This window comes from Coccinella septempunctata, chromosome X, assembly GCF_907165205.1.
Source record: "Coccinella septempunctata chromosome X, icCocSept1.1, whole genome shotgun sequence".
NCBI lineage: Eukaryota > Metazoa > Arthropoda > Insecta > Coleoptera > Coccinellidae > Coccinella > Coccinella septempunctata.
The window spans coordinates 20,063,591-20,085,556 of NC_058198.1; the positions used below are offsets into that span (position 1 = coordinate 20,063,591).

Consider the following 21,966-nt stretch of genomic DNA (forward strand, 5'->3'; position numbering starts at 1 on the left):
TCGTACAACTAGACAGCATGAAATGTTCAACATTCCCTTCAGGAGAACAAATATTGGCATGAACTCACCATTAGTGAGATGTCAAAAAATATGTAATCTACATGGCACATCTTTAAATTTTTATGAATCCTCCTTGAAAAATTTCAAAAAACAACTCAAAAGTGTTACTGTATGAATATCATGATGCATTACTTGACTGTTTCTCCCTTTTGATTTTTTGTTTTTGTTTTTTATCTGAATGTATTGAACTGTGTTTTGGGGTGTACTTAAGTCCTTACTTTGTCTGTTAACTGAAATTGATTTTTCATTTTTACAGAGTGGATACTGTTTTGGAATTGTTTCTGTTTGTATCCCTGTATTTTCTAAATAAATAAATAAATAAATAAATTCCAAAATTGGGAAATGAAATCGATGGCAATATATAACGGTGAGTACTCTATACCGATTGTTCCATTTCATATTCGGTTGGATTTTAGGGAACTATCATTCACGATGAAATGGGCTGATGAGGCATCTTTGACGTTGACCACTTGTTGGCACTGTTTCCTTCTTGGATGCTGGTTCGGTGCATTAGTTGACTACGAAGATGGGTCAAGCAGATGAGTTTGGAATATCCCCTTCATCAAACCAAAGTTCTTTCGATTAGTACTTCAAGTGGGAAGAACCATTCACTAACTTGTGTTCTCGTTGTAGGTAGAAATATACCCAAGCTTGAAATCACTCGTTGTTGGAGGTGAATTGGACCCTCTCATAATACTGGAGGTGGATGTGGACATTCACTGTGTGCCAGAATATTGTTCGGAGTTGGAACGTTATCCTTGACTAGGAGGAATGGTGGGGGTTCTCTGCCGGACAGTCCCCACTAGGTAGGTTAACAGCTGAACTTTCATTTAAACCTTGCTGGAGGCTGAAGTAATTGATATCCTAGAACAGACTTAATTGCCACATAGGTTATGTTTTAACAGTAAAACATTGACAGTATACTGAGCTTTTTCCAGTTTTCTTGGGTAGAATAAATCGAACAGATCACGGATATGCACTTTCACCAGTATCGGTGTTACAATTTCATAGTAAAAGTTGCACAGGAGAACAGTAGTAGAGAACTAAATACAATTCAGACTATCTATCCAGTTATTAATGTAGTACGGTTAGTATTTGTTAATAGTTATTCATCTTAACTATTCTGAATACAATATTTAAAGCAACGGTTTGTCTCGGAACCTTGTGAATTTAAAGAATAAAATTAATGTAACGGATTTCAAGCTGTGCTTTGCTCTGTCTACAGGACGTATCTTTCAGAAACACAGACAGATGACAAATTAAATAATTTTGACATGTCGGTGTTGCTGTACGGATTGGCAATATCTAAATGAATTTGACCATTTAATAATGTTTTCCAATTGTAATTGCAAAGCTTGAACGGTATCATGAATCCATTCAATCCACTGAACTGAACAAAATGTAGATTACATGGCAGATACTGATTTGTTCGGTGAACTGGGTAGGATATGAAATCTTATACGGTGACGGTTGCTGTAAGGATATTGACAAAGGGTTTGTCAAATTAACGGTGTGATGGTTAACGGAACAGTAATAAAACGGAATTTCACATGACTGGGGATCATGTTTAATTAACGAGTTTGATTTTAGTACGGTGTAAGGTCACGAAATAAAACATGTTTCTAATTTTAACGGTTTATTTGTGGGTCTTCTCCTTACAAGATCCCACTTTGGGCCCACAGCGATGGCAGGGGCGGAGTGCTAACTCTTTGCTCGTTGGCAAACGGCCTCCCAATCTCTCCAACGTAAGTGGCGGTTTGTCGGTCGCCGATTGCGGTTCGGCTGGTCGGACAATTTTCGGACGGTTTCTTCCCCGTGGTTTGGTCGGTCCGGTTGGAGGTTGTCGACGGTCTGAGTATCAGGGGCAATCTAAAGATAGAGTTTCCAGGCGTCCGCACCTACTGCAAAATAATACTGCCCTACCGGTACATTCCGTCCTATTATGCTGTCCTTGTCCACAGCGCCAGCACATACCCGGACGGATTTCGAGGAATACATCTGGGCCCATTGTCCCCACGGCACGCCCTTTTTTGCTCTGTATATCCTTTGCGTTTCCGGTAATAAGCCGATGGCAGCGGTAGTTGGGCTAACACCTCAGGTGGCAGCGGTGCAAGGTTCGTCGTGCGCTTGCCTAAGGGTCCTAACGGATGTCGTATAGGTTTCAGTCCTTTCCACCCCAACTCCATACTCGCCAGCTTTTTTTATTTTTGGTGTAGCAGGGGGAAAATCAGACGAACCACCCCCTTCTGAGGGGGAACAAGTGCGGGGTTTCTCACTCTTCTGAGCTCGAGACCCACTAAAAACCCTTAACTGCTTCTTGAATTTTGGTTCCGGGCATTTGCCTATAAACCGTTCATCTCTTAGTCGGTTTTCTTCTCGCACACTATCGTGCTGAGATTTATGTGTTTATCCTCTATTGGATTAACACTTTATTGAATTTTTCAATAAGTTTCTGTTGTTTTTTTAATCTCTTTTTAATTGTTCTCTTGGTCTCCTTCGATAAATTCGCATTCTCCTCTTGTCTTCCTCTGGGTCGTAGTCCACTAGTCTCCTGAGTTCTTGATTCATAGGGTTTTTCGCTGTTTCGAATAATTTCTCTGCTTTTCTGTTCATGAATTCCGTTATGGTTTCCCATTTTAGGTCCCTATAAATCTGTCTATTCCTGACAAACCAAGGTGCATCTATTGCACATCGTAGCAGCTTGTTTTCAGTGGCCTGAATTCTTTTGATGTGGCTCTTTGCCGCGAAGCCCCAGGCAACTGATCCATAAGTCAGTTGAGGCCTAGCAACGGCTTTGATTTTATCTTCAATTTTGTCTCTTTCGACATGTCGCTTCTTCTTCCTATCAGAGGGTAGAGTCTATTCATCGCTGCTTTCGTTTTGTCGATTGCTTGTTTGATATGACTTTTCCAAGTAAGTCCTTTGTCAAGCGTTATTCCTAAATATTTGGCTTAATTTTTCCAGTCGATTTCTTCGCCGTCAACTTCTAGATTCGTTGTGGATCGTAGTCTTCTTTTTTGTAATAATATTGCCTGGCTCTTTTGTCCATTGAGCTTGATTTTCCTTTTTATGCACCAGTCATTTGTTTCGTCAATCGTTTCTTGTAGAACTCGTTCTATTACTTCTGGGTTTCGGTCTCGAGTTGCTATGCCTGTGTCGTCAGCATATAACGTTAGCATGGTTCTTGGATTCTTCAGAATATCGTGAATGTATATGTTGTACAGAAGTGGCCCAAGCACGGACCCTTGGGGTACTCCAGCCTCTAAATCTCTTGTTGTGGAGCATTCTCCTTCCACTTTCACGTGAAATCTTCTATTTTTGAGATAATTCCTGATCAACTCGCATATTTTGATCGACTATCCAGCACTTCTCTGTCGAAAGCTCTGGCGACGTCTAGTAAAACAAGACCTGTGGCTTGTTTATTTTGGAATCCCGCTGTAATGTACTCTGTGAGCCTTAATAATTGTTGCTCCGTTGAATGCTCTCTTCTGAATCCGAACTGTTCTGGTGGTATAAGTTTCAGATTTTCGGTTTCCTCATTTAGCCTCGTGGCGATAATCCTTTCTGCTACTTTTCCTAACGCCGACAGTAGACTTATTGGTCTGTAATACAAAAGGAAGAGTACTGTACAGCGTACAGCACTCCAAGCGCCTAACCGGGCGCATCGGAAGAATGATTTATTGATGGAGATAACAATTCCGAAGGAATTGTCGTTCCAATAGCGTGAGTTAGTCATGAACTATCATAGGAAATCCCAGAGAATTCGAAAAATTCAAGTGCAACTGTAGACCGGTTTCGGGATCATTTTCCCTCGTCAGTACAGTGCCATGAACTGTTGTAGGAGTCTGCAGAGAAAGTGAGGTTTGGTTCAGTCTTTGCGTGACAGGTGGCGTATCGTGATGAGATATCTCAAAGCGACGTCCCAAGATCGCATAAGACCACCATCCTCCACTCGAGAGATTCAGTGCTATACTGTACTGACGAGGGAAAATGATCCCGAAACCGGTCTACAGTTGCACTTGAATTTTTCGAATTCTCTGGGATTTCCTATGATAGTTCATGACTAACTCACGCTATTGGAACGACAATTCCTTCGGAATTGTTATTTCCATCAATATATTATTGGTCTGTAGTTTTGTGGGAACTTCTTCTCTTTAAATGGTTTATTGAATACTATGACTTCCGCTGTTTTCCATTTTTCTGGGTGGTGTTCTGTCCTCATGATTCCATTCGCGATATTTGTTAGAGCGGCTATACCTTTTCTAGGTAATTTCTTTAACATAACATTCGTTATTTTATCGCTTCCGGGAGCTTTCCTCTTCTTCAAGCTTCTAATTATTTTCCTGATTTCATTTGGCGATGTTGGCTTATCTATTTCAGCAGCCGCTGGTAATTCATCCATTTCTTCATCATTTTCTTCAACCAGTTCTTCCGAATCTTCATTATCGTCGTCTATCCTGTAATTTATTCTCGATTCTCTTTCGATCGAGTCCGCCAATGCATCTGGGGCCTTCGCAAACTGCGTTGAATCATTTTTCCTTGTTTCGGGTTGTGAAACAATTCCTTTAAGGGAATTATTTTTGGAACCCGCTACCGGTTTTGTGATTGCTGCGTAAGTGGGAGATTTCGACATAATATTGCGGGTCATTTCCTCCCTCAAGAGGCGCATCTCACCGACCAACTGTGACACAGTTTCAGACAGTTTGACTATTTGAGCTTTCATCTGCCCATTTTCTTCTCTGAGCTTTACAAGCTCCTCGAGTTAGCCTTCGCTGAATTCTTCAGCATCGGTCGCTTCCATGTAGGAACCCTCAATATCTGAGGTTTCCGACATGGTTTTATACTCAAAAATCTCAAAATATCAAACAATTTGAAAATAATAAAATATTCGGGAATCCTCATTGAAATAGTCTAATATAAAACTATGATATAAAGCCGAAAGTTTTCTACGCTATGAGAAAAATCAGAAAAAAGATACGAAAAATAAGCTCACCTGATGTTTTCTGCAGTACCAACGATAAAAAAAAATCTGGACACTGAGGATGAACACCAACTTTGAAAATTTTAACGAATTAAAATTCCGATAACAAATATAGGTACTCGCCAGCGGTGTTCAATCTGAGAATGTGGCAAGGTTGGACCCGTCCATACCCCCATACTCAGTGCCGCGCCGGCTGCAGCCCAATCCCATTGCCCCGTGGGTCGCCGAAGGATCGGATCGGTTCTGAGCAATCCCTCGATGAACCACCGGACAGGGGAGCTTAAGCCCGCCAGCCCAGCACCGGAGTATCGGTCGTCCGGTTGTGGAATCAGACCGGTGGCCACATATCGGGCCACAAACCCGAGTGCCCAAAGGTCCACTCCTGTACCATATGGATCTCCCCGGTGTTGTTCTGGGGCCCAGTATAAACTGGTGCCGACCAGATCGGTTAGGAGGCCCTGTCCCGGTTTCAACTTACAGGCCAATCCCAGGTCAGCCACCACGTATCGGTCGCCTCGGTGGAGCACATTTTCCGGTTTTATGTCACGGTGGACGATGTGCTCTCGGTGACAGGCGGCTATTCCGGATTTGGGTTTGGTTTGAATACATCTCGGGGTTTTCCGAAAACTTGACTGTTGGTTGCGAATTTCGGCTCCGGTATTTTATTGAATTTCAATGGTATTGATTGAGATGGGAACTCTCTACTAGTCGAAGGGCGTTGATTATAATTTTGACTACTATTTTGTCTTTCGTTTGATATTAGGTTTGGAGAATAAATTGTAGTCTTTGGAATCGTTGGTAAATAGAGTTGTTGTCTCTTTATTTCTCTATTCTCCAATAGTTTGCAGGTATCATCGAATGATTTTGGTTGAAGGTCTAATAGATTTCTAGAATTTTCGTCTACATTATTATACAAAACCGTGTTTCCAATTTTGTCTGATAAATTTCGGTAGACATCAATTTCTACTGAGGATAATCCTTGTAATTGAATTTGGTAATCATACTGTAATTTAATTGTTTGCACCCTTTCGATGAAATCTGATGAAGATTCTTTAGGTTTCCTTTTCAAATATTGATACTCGCTTTGCAGAACATCAAAATTAATTTTGAACCCGAATTTATTATTCAATACGTGTTTTAATTCTAACCATGTATTGCATGATGGTCCGGAATAAACTATTGTTTTCGCTTGTTCAACTAACTTTGATTGTATTGTTGCAAAACAGTATTTATTAATCAGCTCATTATTTGTGTTTCCGAATTGACTCATAAAATGATCTGCTTCTAAGAGAAAAGTTTGTAATTCGTTAGGGTTATCATTAAATCTAGGTAATAATTCTCCAAAGTATTTCACTGTATTGAGATCTATCACAACACAATTTTGATTGGGAGAGGTCATTTTCGATTTTTTCTTGGTATTAACCGAAGTATTAACTTTAAGTGAATTAAATTGTTCAATTAACGACTCAATGATTGTAGATTATATTGAAGAAAAAAAAAAGTTCAATTAATAAATAAAAATGTGGTCCTTATCTTTTGGTCCAGGGATAGGAAAAAAACTGGGATTATTATAACAGCCTAACTTACTTGTCTTCCGTTTTAAACCTCGTGTCTGGGATGCTACTTCCAAACTCCTAAGGGTGATCTTTGAGGGTAACTAGGTGTGGATCCAGTCCGGGTTGGTTCTCCTTTTCTTTTCAGGAATTCAGCAACGCCTCTTGATTGAATCGGTCACACCAGTGTCGCTGGAGATTTTGCCTCTAGTACTCGGTTTTTCTGTTGAAGGTAACGTCGCACCAACACAAATCTCTGTTCTTGGATTTTTACTCAAAGAATTGAAATTCACGTGTACACCTGCTTTTCTTTGGGATACACTAGTAAAATCCCATCCTCGTCGCCAATTATATTTTTACGCTCTAAGTTCACTTTTTAAAAAAAAACAACTTTATTTCTCGAAGCAAGTTTATTTCAAGCAGGTCTGAATAATAATGAATTACAAAACTACATTTCTACCAGAGGAAAGCGAAAACTGCTGACTAAAAGCTATACGAATATTCCTCGAACTCTACTCGAGGTTGTTTACATTACTCTAAGGAATGCTTACGCCTATGTCGCCTATTTACCATAACACGTCCCCCTCTCGGTGACAGGCGGCTATTCCCTCCGCCACTTGACGCAGTATTAGGTAGAACCCCGACACTGTCGCCCTTGGTCCTTTTTCGTTTATCAGTTCCCAGAGGTCCCCTTGGTATAAGGGCATCAAGGGCATCACCATATATATGTCCGGAGGGGATACCAAGGCTTCATTTAATCTTACCACGTTTGGGTGGTTGATGCCCTCCAGGAGCTGTACCTCCCTGATCGCATCCGCGTTGAAGGGCACCATCTTTACCGCAACGGTCTCTCCTCGGCCCCTCCGCCGAGCCTGGAACACCCGGCCAAACCCCCCTTCGGCCAGCTTCCGGTCAACCTTGTACCGACGGTGGAAAGTTGTCATCTGAAACGGTTTGCGATACAGCCATACATACGAATTAGACGACAACAATGGTTCTGATTGGCTGTACGGTGAAAGAAAACGCCCTCGAATCAACGGTCTGGGCTAACGGCATCATGATGGACGGTCCTGTTAAATTTACGGATTAACGGTGAGGTGAGAACACCTTAACTATGAATGAAACGTTTTTAAGTCTTTAATATGGATGTTGGTAACCTTCTTACCCTGTTCATCTTTCAGATCATACACTACAGGAGAGACTACCTTAATAACGGTATACGGTCCGGCGAATTTTGCAGCCAGTTTAGCTGCGAAACTGTCGACAGCGAATGATAACGGATTTGTGCGACGGAAAACTTTGTCACCTACATGGAAGCGAACTTCTCTACGGCGTAGGTTGTAATGATGAGCCTGCTGTTCAAAATCCCTGTACAAGCGAGCTCGCACAAACTCATGTGCTTCCTGCAGGTGCCGGATTTGTTCTGTACGGTGAGTCATGTCTCTATTTACTTCGGCTGGGTTACTGTTTTCCTCATTTTGGGGGTTTGTCGAATAAATCGCCTTAAGGACACTTAGTTCCCTACCAAAATTCAGAAAAGCTGGAGTAAACCCAGTAGACTCTTTGTTAGCGGTGATAAGAGCAAAAACTAATTTCCCTAATGTCGCAAACAGACTTTTTTCGAAGGACCTTGGTTCAAAAACTTTTATAATATTTTAAATGAAAATAATTTTGTCAACGAAATGCTCTTTAATTTCGTGGACTCACCCAGTTTATGGTGTCGTAATCCTTGAGAGCGCTCTCACCATGCACTGCAGAATCAGTTTTTGTTCGTCCACTTTCGGAACTCTCACAACCAGTGATAACTGAAGAATGTTTTTTTTTGTAATTTTAAATCGCAAAAGCCGTTAATAGCTGTCTCTGTTCTCGCACTCGATCTTGAACCTACTGACTGTTCTCCTGTCCTTGCGTATCGCACCTGCTTAGGTCCACAAAAAAAAGGGAAGCATTTCGCATGTGAAATAAACCCGAAATTTAAATTAAGGTAAACAAAATAAGATAAGGTTGTTCACAACATTTTCCACCCACCAAAAACTTGTTAGTTTTTCCTCATTAAAAATAGAAAATTAAAAACCGTTGAAACTTCATGAAATTAAATACTATTCAAAATAAAGGAAAAAAATAAATATCTTATGAAAATTGGCCAGGTAAAGGGCACAACTTAACGACAGGATGCTGATATGTCCCATTTTGAGTTTTTAAAGTAACTACACGGACTACTCCGTCCTCACCTGGGTGTAATTTGACAACACGACCGGGAGCCCATTCCAAAGGAGGTTTAGACTCATGTTTTATGACAACTGACATACCCAATTCGATATTGGGCGAAGACCTCAACCATTTTGAACGCTGCTGCATTGTGTGCAAATACACTTTTTTCCACCGCTTCCAAAAATCCGAATTAATTCTCTGCACCATTTGCTATCGCGACAATCGGTTCAATGTAATATTCGAAAGGTCTGGTTCCGGAAAACTATTGAGTGTTTCCATGGTCAGGAAATGACCTGGAGTCAAAGGGGCAAGATCGTTCGGATCTTCACTAATGGCAGAAAGGGGCCGCGAGTTCAAAAGTGCCTCAATTTGCGTAAGTAAGGTATAGAACTCTTTATATGTCATAACTTGCTCACCTACCACTCGGTGAAGATGAGTCTTGACTGATTTAACTCCGGCCGCACTCAGGCCATTAAAATGTGGCGCAGCAGGAGGATTTAAATGCCAATAGATGGACAGTTTTCTGGCGGCAGTTTCCGCAAACAGCATGAGCTGAGTGTGAGGTCCCTTGAAATTAGTACCCTGATCGGAATATACATCAGAGACTCTGCCTCTCCTAACGATAAAACGACGAAAGCTTGCTATAAATGTATCAGTCGAACATGAGCGGTATAACTCTGTTTCCCACAATTACGTAGCCTAAACATTGGCTTGAGCAGGAAATGGCTCTCTGCGTTGCTCAAGTTACGTCTCAGACCTTGTCGTCTCAGGTTACCTGTGCCACAAGATAATCTAGTCGTAGCCGCAACCAAAGTTGCACTGACAGCGTTACCAGTGCAGCTTTTGAACACCTTCTAACGCAGCTCCTACAAAAAGATGGATCAGTCGAACAGGACAAAATTCGTATCCGGAGGTAAAATACCCTCCCATTCGGATCTCCGGGGGAGGGTGCCTGAGCGAGTGAATCATCGAACAAACACCAATGAAAAGCACATAGCTTTTGCAGCATGGAACGTCAGAACCTTGCTAGACAACCCCAAGGCCGACCGACCAGAGAGGCGTACTGCCCTAATCGATAAGGAACTGCAACGAACATCCATTGCAATAGTTGCTTTAAGCGAAACACGCTTTTCGGACGAAGGTAGCTTGGTAGAACAAGCGTATACATTTTTCTGGAAAGGCTTGCCGGAAGGCGAAATCAGACAACATGGCGTAGGCTTTGCCATTAGAAACGACCTGGCCGCCAAACTTACCGAAAATCCAGTTGGTATCTCAGAACGTTTAATGACCCTACGTTTTCCTGCAGCGAATAACACGTTTGTGAACATCATTGCAGTATACGCACCCACTTTGAACTCCTCTGACAACTTAAAGGACACTTTTTACGAAACACTCGTTGCTACATTAAGTAAAATCCCAAAACGGGAACGAATAATTCTCCTTGGAGACTTCAACGCTAGAGTGGGCAGAGGTCAAGACTCAGAACTATGGCCGGGAATAATAGAGAAACACGGCACAGACAGCATCAATTCGAATGGAGAACGTCTGCTGGCTCTTTGTGCAGAACACAATATGTGTATAACGAACACCTATTTTATTACGAGACCCAATTCAAGGGGAACCTGGCGCCACCCGCGCTCAGGGCATTGGCATACCCTCGACTATGTGATCGTGAGAAGGAAAGATCTGAAAGAGGTGTTGGTCACTAAACCCAGAGCAGATCTGGAGTGCTGGACTGATCATAGGCTGGTAATCTCGAAAATGAAAATCTCAATGCGCCCAAAATACCAACGCAAGCCGAAGTATCTAAGAGAGCGCCTTCAAATATCCAAACTACAAAACCCTTCTACAAAGGACAGATTCACAGCTGCCGTCAAAGATAGCCTAACACCACCGGATTATAACGACGACATTGAGACTCATTGGCTCCGTTTCAAGTCATCCCTTACAAATACAGCGAAGGAAATACTGGGCACGGAACGCTCCCGAAAATCCCCAGACTGGTTTGCAGACAGCGAAACTCATATCGCACCCCTTTTGGACGCAAAACACAAAGCGATAAAAACCGCAATTAACAAGCCTGGCGATGTTGCAGCCCAAATAGGTTTCATAAACATAAAACGCGAGGTCCGTCAAGAAATAAGAAAAATCAAGGACAGCTGGTGGAAAGAAAAAGCTAGAGAAATACAAGCTTACGCCGATAACCATGACTACAGGCGTTTTTTCGAAGCTATTAAAACTGTTTACGGTCCGAGCAGAAAAGCTAGCTTTCCTATAAGAGATGCTCATGGAGCTATTCTAACTGATGATGGAAAAATTCTCGAAAGATGGAAGGAGCATTACTCACAGGTCTTGAATCAAAATAACGACTCGGATTTATCCATTTTAGAACTGCTTCCCGCGTATAGTCCGATGACATCGCTTGATGACGAAATTTCAATGTCGGAAATCATAAGCGCGATTAAAAATATGAAAAATGATAAGTCCCCTGGTCTAGACGGCATTCCGGCGGAGATATTCAAAGCCTTGGATGAGGACATTGTCAATAGTCTCCTAATACTATTCCGCAAGATCTGGGAACAGGGAGATGTGCCACAAGACTTCAGAGACGCTTTAGTTATCAACCTCTATAAGAACAAAGGCGATACGTCGAATTGCAACAATTACAGGGGCATATCGTTGCTTAATGTGGCCGGTAAAATTCTCTCGAAGATTATGGCTAATCGTCTGGTTCCACTCTTAGAGAGGCTTTTACCTGAATCCCAGTGCGGCTTTCGACCAAATCGAGGTACGGTGGACCTAATTTTTACACTTCGACAGCTACAAGAAAAGGCCCGTGAACAACAATCAAGGATTTATACAGCCTTCATCGATTTAAGCAAGGCATTCGACTCGGTGAATCGGAGAGCGCTCTGGAAAATCATGGCACGTCTAGGAGTACCCGAAAAATTCCTAGCAGTGTGTAAAAGCCTTCATACCAACAACACCGCTAGAATACAGCATAATGGCTCTACAACCGACCATTTCTCAACCAACTCTGGAATAAAACAAGGCTGCGTATTAGCGCCTTTACTGTTCAATATTTTCGCCATAGCTGTATCGATAATTGCTGACATGAGCATGCCCGTAAGAGGTGTTGGGATAAGATTCAGATTTGATGGAGGCCTGTTTAACCTGAAGCGCCTCAGAGCAAAAACCCGTACCAAGTTCATCACGGAACTTCAATATGCAGACGACTGTTCACTCATCGCTAGCAGCTCAGAGGATCTACAGATAATGATGGACACCTATAAACATATATACGAAGCTTTAGGCCTTGGACTCAATATTGACAAGACCAAAATCCTGGTAAGTCCGCCAGAAAGCCTTCAAACAGATATCAGCCTGGACAATGAAACTCTAGAACAGGTTGAGCAGTTCAAATACTTGGGAAGCTTCATAAATACTAGGGCTAACCTTGACACGGAAATACACAACCGTATCAATTCGGCATCACGGGCATTCTGGAAGCTGAAGGACAGAGTGTTCCAAAATCACGACCTCAATCTGAAGACCAAGACAGCTGTTTACAGAGCAGTGGTCCTCCCAACGCTTCTTTACGGAAGCGAAAGCTGGACTCCCTACAGGCGACATATTAAACAGCTTGAACAGACGCAGCAACGTCATCTAAGACAGATAATGCACATCAGATGGTTCCACAAAGTTTCGAATGCAGAAGTCTTGCAGCGCGCGAGTTGTACAACAATTGAGACTCAAGTAACGAGGGCCCGACTCAGATGGAGCGGCCACATTCTGAGGATGCAAGACACAAGACTCCCCAAAATAGCTCTATACGGCGAACTCACTGAGGGAGCCCGGAAACCAGGAGGCCAGTTTAAGCGGTTTAAGGATACACTACATCAATCCCTAAAATCAGTTAATGCTAATCATAACTGGGAACAACTAGCGTTAGACAGGTCACAGTGGAGGTCTTTGGTCCACAGTTATAGTGGAGAATCGAGAAGGATACAGCGGCGGCCAGATCTGGTTGGAGACTATCCATGCCCTGAGTGTGGAAGGATCTGCAGGTCACGATTGGGTCTCTTTAGTCACAGGAGGGCACACAGTCGCAACTAGCACTAAGAAGTTACAAGTCTGTTCGAATTTTTTTTTTTTTTTTTTCTTCTTCTTTTTGTAGATTTATTCCCGGTAACGGGATACAGCAATGAATGAATGAATGAATCAGTCGATAAATCTGAAGACAACTCGAGATGTACTGCCTTTGTAGCGCAGCATACGAAAATACAAATATATGCCTTGAAGGTTTTTGCACCTCTATGTCTTCCCAGGCGTATAGTAAAAGGGCCAGCATAGTCCAACGTAACGTGAGAGAATGTCTTCACTTGTGAAATACGGAAAGACGGTAGATCTGCCATATATGGTACATATGGTTGCGGTTTAGCAGGAAAACATCGAACACACCTAGAGAGACAGGGATAAATTGCACTACGTGGAGAGAGTATCCAGAAGGTCTGTAACAGAATATTATGAAGAGTTTTTAGCCCCGGATGTAAGTTCTCATCATGAGTTTGCTGTATCACTAGGTCAGTGAACCTATGACGTTTCGGCAGCAAAATAGGATGCTTAACCTCAAAGGGGAGAGCTGACTTCCTAAGACGACCATCCACCCTGATCGGTCCTGCCTCATCAATAAAAGGAGCGAGTTTTCTGACTGGTTTGGACAGACAAGAATTCTTTTCACAAGCTGTGAGGATTTCCGAAAAACATTCTTTTTGAACATATTCAACTATATTCAACTATGTAGTGGCAAAGAGGACAGGGGAAATAAAAATCCTTAATGAGATGCCGACGTTTCGACCTTTATTTCTGGTCTTTTTCAAGGCTGGAAACAGAACGACATTGAAAATATGGGGCGTAACAAAGTGCCATAGTATAAAAAACAGCGTAATTTAGTAGGTATAGAAATAAAATACAATAGAGTAACATAAAAAAACATACTTAAAAACACATACCTATTCATATGGATTATCCCTCATAATATTCTGAGGTGGACATAAAACTGTGTCGTCCATTTCTTTTTAAAAACTCGATTAATAGGTCCATTTGTGAATTGATAAAATTATTCAAAATCTTTCATTAGAATTTTAGGGTGTTGAAAGATATTTCCTATTAGCTGACCCGGCAAACGTTGTTTTGCCATATAAATAATTTCCATGTTGTATCATAAAAAAATAGAAATTAAAAATTTTGTCTAAAAAATAAAAAAAAAATGTAGGGGTGGACTACCCCTAACATTTAGGGGGATTGAAAATAGATGTTGGCCGATTCTCATAGATAGCTGACCCGGCAAACGTTGTTTTGCCATATAAATAATTTCCTAATGATTAAATTACTAAAATGGCTATTAAAAAATAAGGGTTGATCGTAGAAGGGTGAAAATTGAGGATTGTATGTAGTTTTGTATGTTGTATCATAAAAAAATAGAAATTAAAAATTTTGTCCAAAAAATACAAAAAAAAATTTAGGGGTGGACTACCCCTAACATTTAGGGGGATGAAAAATAGATGTTGGCCGATTCTCATAGATACCGGATAAGCACAAAAAATTTCATCAAAATCGGTCAAGCCGTTTCGGAGGAGTATGGTAACGAAAACTATGACACGAGAATTTTATATATTAGATAATAAACAACTGAACCAGTTTCCGTATTATCTGACATATAATTATATTTTTACGCTCTAAGTTCACTTTTTAAAAAAAAACAACTTTATTTCTCGAAGCAAGTTTATTTCAAGCAGGTCTGAATAATAATGAATTACAAAACTACATTTCTACCAGAGGAAAGCGAAAACTGCTGACTAAAAGCTATACGAATATTCCTCGAACTCTACTCGAGGTTGTTTACATTACTCTAAGGAATGCTTACGCCTATGTCGCCTATTTACCATAACACGTCCCCCTTTTTTTTAAGAAATAACTTCAGCATCAATGGCTGAATTATTTTTATGCGTTTTAACAATATTTGTTAATTCATCAATAAAAATTCTATACAAAAAATATGTTATTATTATGACAATGATTAAGTTGGAAATAGAATAAATGGATGATACATGGTTAGGGTGGATTTTCCAATTGAAAATCGTTTCTTGCATTGTTGAATTATCGAATATCAAATCTGATACAGTCAGATTTTCAATTAATTCTCTCTTCATATTAGGAAGAGGTACGTTATGGAAAATGGTTGAGAGTTTTTCACTATGAAAGTACTTAAAATTGTTCGTAATATTACATGGGGTTTCTATCAAATAAACTCCACTAAGTTTGTAGAATTCCGTATGGTCTTTACACACTTCGCCGATTTGCACATTACCGGTCGATAGAAACTTTGTCGCTGATAATTTCAATAAATCGTCGTTGCACTGCACATGATGTCTTTTGCAATTTTCTGTCTTCTGATCGATTAAGTTTTTCATGTAACTGGGCAGTGGTCGTAACAAGTTCTGTGGACATATCCACCAATCCTCTACCTTCGGGCATTCTTCGTCGATGGACCATAAAAGCTGTTCTTCCTTGGCCAATAAGTATTTAGGCTGTTCGCTGAGGGTAACATTTCGGTATGGGACATATTGGAGATGATAGGTATCCAAAGGATTTGGAGAGGTTAATGGTACTTCAATTATAAAGATCACATCATTATTTCTGAATTGTACCGAAGTATAGCAAACGGAATAGAAATCTTTTAAATAGTGAAGATGACTCATGAAATCGGTTGAATTAACGAACTCATAAAATAAATCTAAGGGCAAAATACTTTCGTGCAGAAGATGAAGTCTCGCAAAGCTGATGGCTGTGTTGACTTCAGTCAGAATTCTATTTATAGTTAACTCTTCAAATTGTGTAGGGATGAGTCGATTAATATCATTCTGAACTAATCGATAATGATTATAGTTTTGTATCATTTTATTCGTAATATTGGAATATTTTGCTGTCATAGATCTCACAACACTTATAACTTGATTCTGTTCCGTTTTCAATGACTGAATTTTATTTTCAAAAGAGTGAAAATAATCCAAATATAAGGATTCATCATTACTGTCAAGTGAACCCAATAAAACTTTAGCTATATGTCCACCAACATTTACCAAACCTCGTTTGTGTCAAGAAGAATGTAAGTTTTTGAGTAGAATTTCATTCTGCTTCAACTGGTTTTTGATCGATTCAACATACTTATATCACTCAAAGGTTCTCATTTTTTTTTTGTCTGAAAGGGAGAAAAATGCACAATTAGTACTTTCTCTGCTTGATTTTGTTTTTGTGGTAAATTTTTTGAGAATCAGGATTCTTGATACGAATATCGTCTAGAATTTTTACATTAATTTTCTTAAATTATGGATCTAGTTTTGCCTTTTTCGGTATGACTAAATAAGATGGCTTTGGCTCATCTACGACTTCTTCCTGTTGTCTGTTCTGATTAATCTTATCTATTTTCGATTTTTGTTCTTCCTTACGTGATTTCAAATGATCTGAAATTTCTTTCATGTTTTCTCGATATTGATGGATGTATTCCGAAATTTTTTCATGGGTTGTTTTCTCCACAGGTGTGCTATAATTCAAGTCAGATTTAATGATTTGCAAAGGTGTATAACACGTCGAAGAGTGTATTGAATTATTGTAACTCAACAGTGCTCTATTCATTTTTTCTGACAACGAGATATTTTTTTCGTCTAATACTCTAATTTGTTCAATCAGAGTGGAATGAAATCGTTCAACTATGGCGTTAGAGGTAGGGTTGTAATTCGTAATATAGTGGAGAGATATTTTATGGGTTTCTGCTAGATCTTGTATGATTCGGTTTTTAAACTCCGTTCCGTTATCGAAAGTTATCTTTTCTGGAATACCGTGATTGGAAAAGTAACTAGTGAGTTGGTTGGCAATTTCAGTTGCCGTTTTGCTATTTAATAGCATTGACCATGACGCGAAAATGAATCTATTATAGTCAAACATGGAGTTCTATTCATAACAATGGTATCAATGTATAAATGGGAAAATGGTTTTTCTCCTATTGGGTTGCTTTTGAAAATCAGTTTGTTCGGTTGTCGTTCGTATTTTTGGCTTTGACAAATTTCGCAAGAGTTAATATATGATCTAATATCTTTGTCCATTTTCGGCCAATAAAAACGTCTTTTAATGCTCTCTAAATTTTCCTGAAAACCTCTATGTTTCGTTTTGGTTTCATGAAACATTTTGATTTTTTCTTGTTGTTCTTCTTCCGTTTCTATGTCTTCTAAAAGTAAATTGGAAATTTTGAAACAAAAAGCATTTGCTTTGAATATATTTTGAGTCATTGTCAAGAATATATTCTCTTATTCTTTCGATTTGAAATATATACCATACTGTTTATTTGGACTGACATATTCTTTTAGGAACTTCGTGAAATCGTCTGATGTGTTTATAGAGACAATAAGTCTTATGCGAGTGTTCTTATGCAATTTTAATTTTTCAATCTTGAAAGAGTTAGACTTCTGAAATATTATTTGATTCATGGATGAGTTCAGAGAACGTTCGGTGTAAGGTATTTCTAATATAGGGTTCTACGCATTACTATGAATAGTCTGAGAAGAAGATTGTTCTGCTTGGTCGTCTTTCGTACATGCTTTCGTAATTTCGTCTAATTCTTTCTGTGATAATTCAAGGTCTTCATGCGTAATTTGGGGGATAATCGATTCTGCGTCTAGATCATCATCGGAGGATTCATTTATGTTTAATTCGTTTATTTTTATGCGAGAGATTGCATCCGCATTATTGTTGGCTCCTTTTCGATATTTGATCTCGAAGTTAAACTCTTCTAATTTTATTCTCCACCTCATTAATCGTGAAGAGGCATCTTTGAGGGAAAATAGCCATGTCAAGGGCCTGTGATCTGTGTAGATGGTGAACTTACGACCGAATAAATAAGATCTGAAATATTTCGTGGCCCATACTACCGCTAAAAGTTCTTTTTCAATTGTCGAATATTTTATTTCCGCTTCGTTTAGTGTTCGACTTGCGTACGCGATAGGTAGGTCATTTGGGGGTGTCCCTTGGGATAAGATAGCACCTATAGCATATTGGGATGCGTCTGTTGTAAGAACAAAAGGTCTGTTAAAATCTGGGTGTTGAAGAATAGGATAATTCATAAGAAGGTTTCTGCTTGAATGAAATGCATCGATATATTCTTGATCATGAATATTGAGTTTAACGTCTTTTTTCAGATATTTCGTCATAGGTTTTGTCAATTTGGAGAAATTAGGAATAAATTTCCGACAGTAACCTATCATTCCGAGGTAGGATTTAATTTCTTTAATCGATTTAGGAATGGGAAATTTTTTGATGATTTCAATTTTTTCAGGATTTGGTTCTACACCTTCTTCCGAAATTTTATATCCTAAAAATATAAATCATAATTTCTGAAAGAAATAAGACTTATCTAATTGTATTTTGAGATTTTCTTTTTCTAAGAGCTGTAAAACTGTTTGGATGTCGGCTAAATGTTTCTCTGGAGTTTCTGAAAAAATTAGTATATCGTCAATATAAACGACACATATTTTATTGATTACTGGTTTCAAGACTTTATTCATAGCACGCTGAAATGTTGACGACGCATTTTTAAGACCAAAGGGCATTCTCAGAAATTCGAAATGTCCTTCATCTGTAGCGAATGCTGTTTTTTCGATTGATTCTTCATCTAATTCAATTTGGTGAAAGCCGCTGGCTAAATCTAGGGCGCTGAAATATTTTGCATTTTTGAGTTGGTCTAATAATTCATCAATGTTCGGGATAGGGAATTTATCGTCGACCGTTTTTTCGTTCAATTTTCTATAGTCTATGGCCATTCGCCATTTACGATTTCCTGATTGATCAGTTTTCTTGGGAACGATTACGATTGGAAACGAATATGGAGAGGTACTTGGTCTTATGATATTCTTACTCAACAAGTCTTGAACTTGATTTTTGACTTCCTGCTTATGTACTTCCGGGTATTTATACCTTCTTACATACACTGGATTTTCATCAATAGTCCTAATGTGATTTTTGACACTATTAGTGAAATTCAGAGGTTCATTTGGAAGCTGAAAAGCTTGTTTATGACTTTGTAATATTTTTGTCAATTGGTTTCGAATATTTTTGTCTAAATGGTCTAGTTTGATAGGGAGATTTTCATTATGTCTGGTTTGCTGAAGATAAAATTTTTGAGTTTTTATATCATTTCCTAGTTCATGATTTTTCCAGTCGAATTTTAATTTTAAATCTTTCAATAGATTAGCGCCTATAACACCATCATATTGTGTATGGAATTTATAGATAACAAACGGATATGAGTTATCGAGGCCAAATGAATTAAGAGGAAAAGCGACTTTGTATTTACTATGATCTTTACCTACAGCCGTTCTGAAATATGAGTGTTCTTCATAAATATTTTCAGGGAATAAACTGTAAGCTACAGCTGGATTAATTATACTCATAGAGCTACCACTATCGATCAATAGTTTACAAGGTGGATCTTCTAATTTAATGTATGGTAATGATGCCAAATGTTCTTTCGTAAAATTTAAGTCGTGGGATGCTTGAAGGCTAATGTTTGAAAATTTTGATTTTCTTGTTCGTTGGTATCAACTTCGTTTTCACAGCCTGTTTCGTCATTATACTCAAATTCTTGATCCGCTTCAAATTCTTCGATTTCAAAGTTTTCCGTATTAGTTAGCTCTTCGGATACAAATTCTGAAGGTCCGGTTTTCCTGAAATATTGCCTGTTATTCGGAGGCTCTTGGCGAATTTGACTACTAGCTGGTCTTTTAGTAGGATAATTTCTCGTTCTGATTGACATAGGTTCCGGTTTTGGTTGATTTAGTTGTTGATTTGGGTTTGGTTTGAATACATCTCGGGGTTTTCCGAAAACTTGACTGTTGGTTGCGAATTTCGGCTCCGGTATTTTATTGAATTTCAATGGTATTGATTGAGATGGGAATTCTCTACTAGTCGAAGGGCGTTGATTATAATTTTGACTACTATTTTGTCTTTCGTTTGATATTAGGTTTGGAGAATAAATTGTAGTCTTTGGAATCGTTGGTAAATAGAGTTGTTGTCTCTTTATTTCTCTATTCTCCAATAGTTTGCAGGTATCATCGAATGATTTTGGTTGAAGGTCTAATAGATTTCTAGAATTTTTGTCTACATTATTATACAAAACCGTGTTTCCAATTTTGTCTGATAAATTTCGGTAGACATCAATTTCTACTGAGGATAATCCTTGTAATTGAATTTGGTAATCATACTGTAATTTAATTGTTTTCACCCTTTCGATGAAATCTGATGAAGATTCTTTAGGTTTCCTTTTCAAATATTGATACTCGCTTTGCAGAACATCAAAATTAATTTTGAACCCGAATTTATTATTCAATACGTGTTTTAATTCTAACCATGTATTGCATGATGGTCCGGAATAAACTATTGTTTTCGCTTGTTCAACTAACTTTGATTGTATTGTTGCAAAACAGTATTTATTAATCAGCTCATTATTTGTGTTTCCGAATTGACTCATACAATGATCTGCTTCTAAGAGAAAAGTTTGTAATTCGTTAGGGTTACCATTAAATCTAGGTAATAATTCTCCAAAGTATTTCACTGTATTGAGATCTATCACAACACAATTTTGATTGGGAGAGGTCATTTTCGATTTTTTCTTGGTATTAACCGAAGTATTAACTTTAAGTGAATTAAATTGTTCAATTAACGACTCAATGATTGTAGATTATATTGAAGAAAAAAAAAAGTTCAATTAATAAATAAAAATGTGGTCCTTATCTTTTGGTCCAGGGATAGGAAAAAAACTGGGATTATTATAACAGCCTAACTTACTTGTCTTCCGTTTTAAACCTCGTGTCTGGGATGCTACTTCCAAACTCCTAAGGGTGATCTTTGAGGGTAACTAGGTGTGGATCCAGTCCGGGTTGGTTCTCCTTTTCTTTTCAGGAATTCAGCAACGCCTCTTGATTGAATCGGTCACACCAGTGTCGCTGGAGATTTTGCCTCTAGTACTCGGTTTTTCTGTTGAAGGTAACGTCGCACCAACACAAATCTCTGTTCTTGGATTTTTACTCAAAGAATTGAAATTCACGTGTACACCTGCTTTTCTTTGGGATACACTAGTAAAATCCCATCCTCGTCGCCAATTATATTTTTACGCTCTAAGTTCACTTTTAAAAAAAAAAACAACTTTATTTCTCGAAGCAAGTTTATTTCAAGCAGGTCTGAATAATAATGAATTACAAAACTACATTTCTACCAGAGGAAAGCGAAAACTGCTGACTAAAAGCTATACGAATATTCCTCGAACTCTACTCGAGGTTGTTTACATTACTCTAAGGAATGCTTACGCCTATGTCGCCTATTTACTATAACACGTCCCCCTCTCGGTGACAGGCGGCTATTCCCTCCGCCACTTGACGCAGTATTAGGTAGAACCCCGACACTGTCGCCCTTGGTCCTTTTTCGTTTATCAGTTCCCAGAGGTCCCCTTGGTATAAGGGCATCAAGGGCATCACCATATATATGTCCGGAGGGGATACCAAGGCTTCATTTAATCTCACCACGTTTGGGTGGTTGATGCCCTCCAGGAGCTGTACCTCCCTGATCGCATCCGCGTTGAAGGGCACCATCTTTACCGCAACGGTCTCTCCTCGGCCCCTCCGCCGAGCCTGGAACACCCGGCCAAACCCCCCTTCGGCCAGCTTCCGGTCAACCTTGTACCGACGGTGGAAAGTTGTCATCTGAAACGGTTTGCGATACAGCCATACATACGAATTAGACGACAACAATGGTTCTGATTGGCTGTACGGTGAAAGAAAACGCCCTCGAATCAACGGTCTGGGCTAACGGCATCATGATGGACGGTCCTGTTAAATTTACGGATTAACGGTGCGGTGAGAATACCTTTACTGTGAATGAAACGTTTTTAAGTCTTTAATATGGATGTTGGTAACCTTCTTACCCTGTTCATCTTTCAGATCATACACTACAGGAGAGACTACCTTAATAACGGTATACGGTCCGGCGAATTTTGCAGCCAGTTTAGCTGCGAAACTGTCGACAGCGAATGATAACGGATTTGTGCGACGGAAAACT

General features: G+C 39.3%; 1 protein-coding gene across 1 annotated transcript; it reads right to left on the reverse strand.

The window, feature by feature from the left end:
• Window positions 1-822: 822 nt before the first annotated feature.
• On the reverse strand, window positions 823-7,427 carry LOC123322323 (serine/threonine-protein kinase H1-like). The gene is made up of 4 exons (XM_044910266.1): window positions 7,165-7,427; window positions 6,629-6,675; window positions 5,212-5,618; window positions 823-924 (listed from the first exon to the last, which is right to left on the reverse strand). Exons 1-4 carry the CDS (start codon window positions 7,425-7,427, stop codon window positions 823-825), a joined length of 819 nt encoding a protein of 272 aa, XP_044766201.1.
• Between the last annotated feature and the right edge of the window lie 14,539 nt (window positions 7,428-21,966).

Bases quoted from the DNA above. Each gene is read 5' to 3' on its own strand.
- LOC123322323 (XM_044910266.1), bottom strand. From the start codon at position 7,427: ATGGTGCCCTTCAACGCGGATGCGATCAGGGAGGTACAGCTCCTGGAG. The intron at 6,676-7,164 runs GTAAATAGGCGA...GATCACCCTTAG, and splicing joins CGAGAGGGGGACGTGTTATG to GAGTTTGGAAGTAGCATCCC. The intron at 5,619-6,628 runs GTAAGTTAGGCT...AATCCGGAATAG, and splicing joins AGGTTTAAAACGGAAGACAA to CCGCCTGTCACCGAGAGCAC.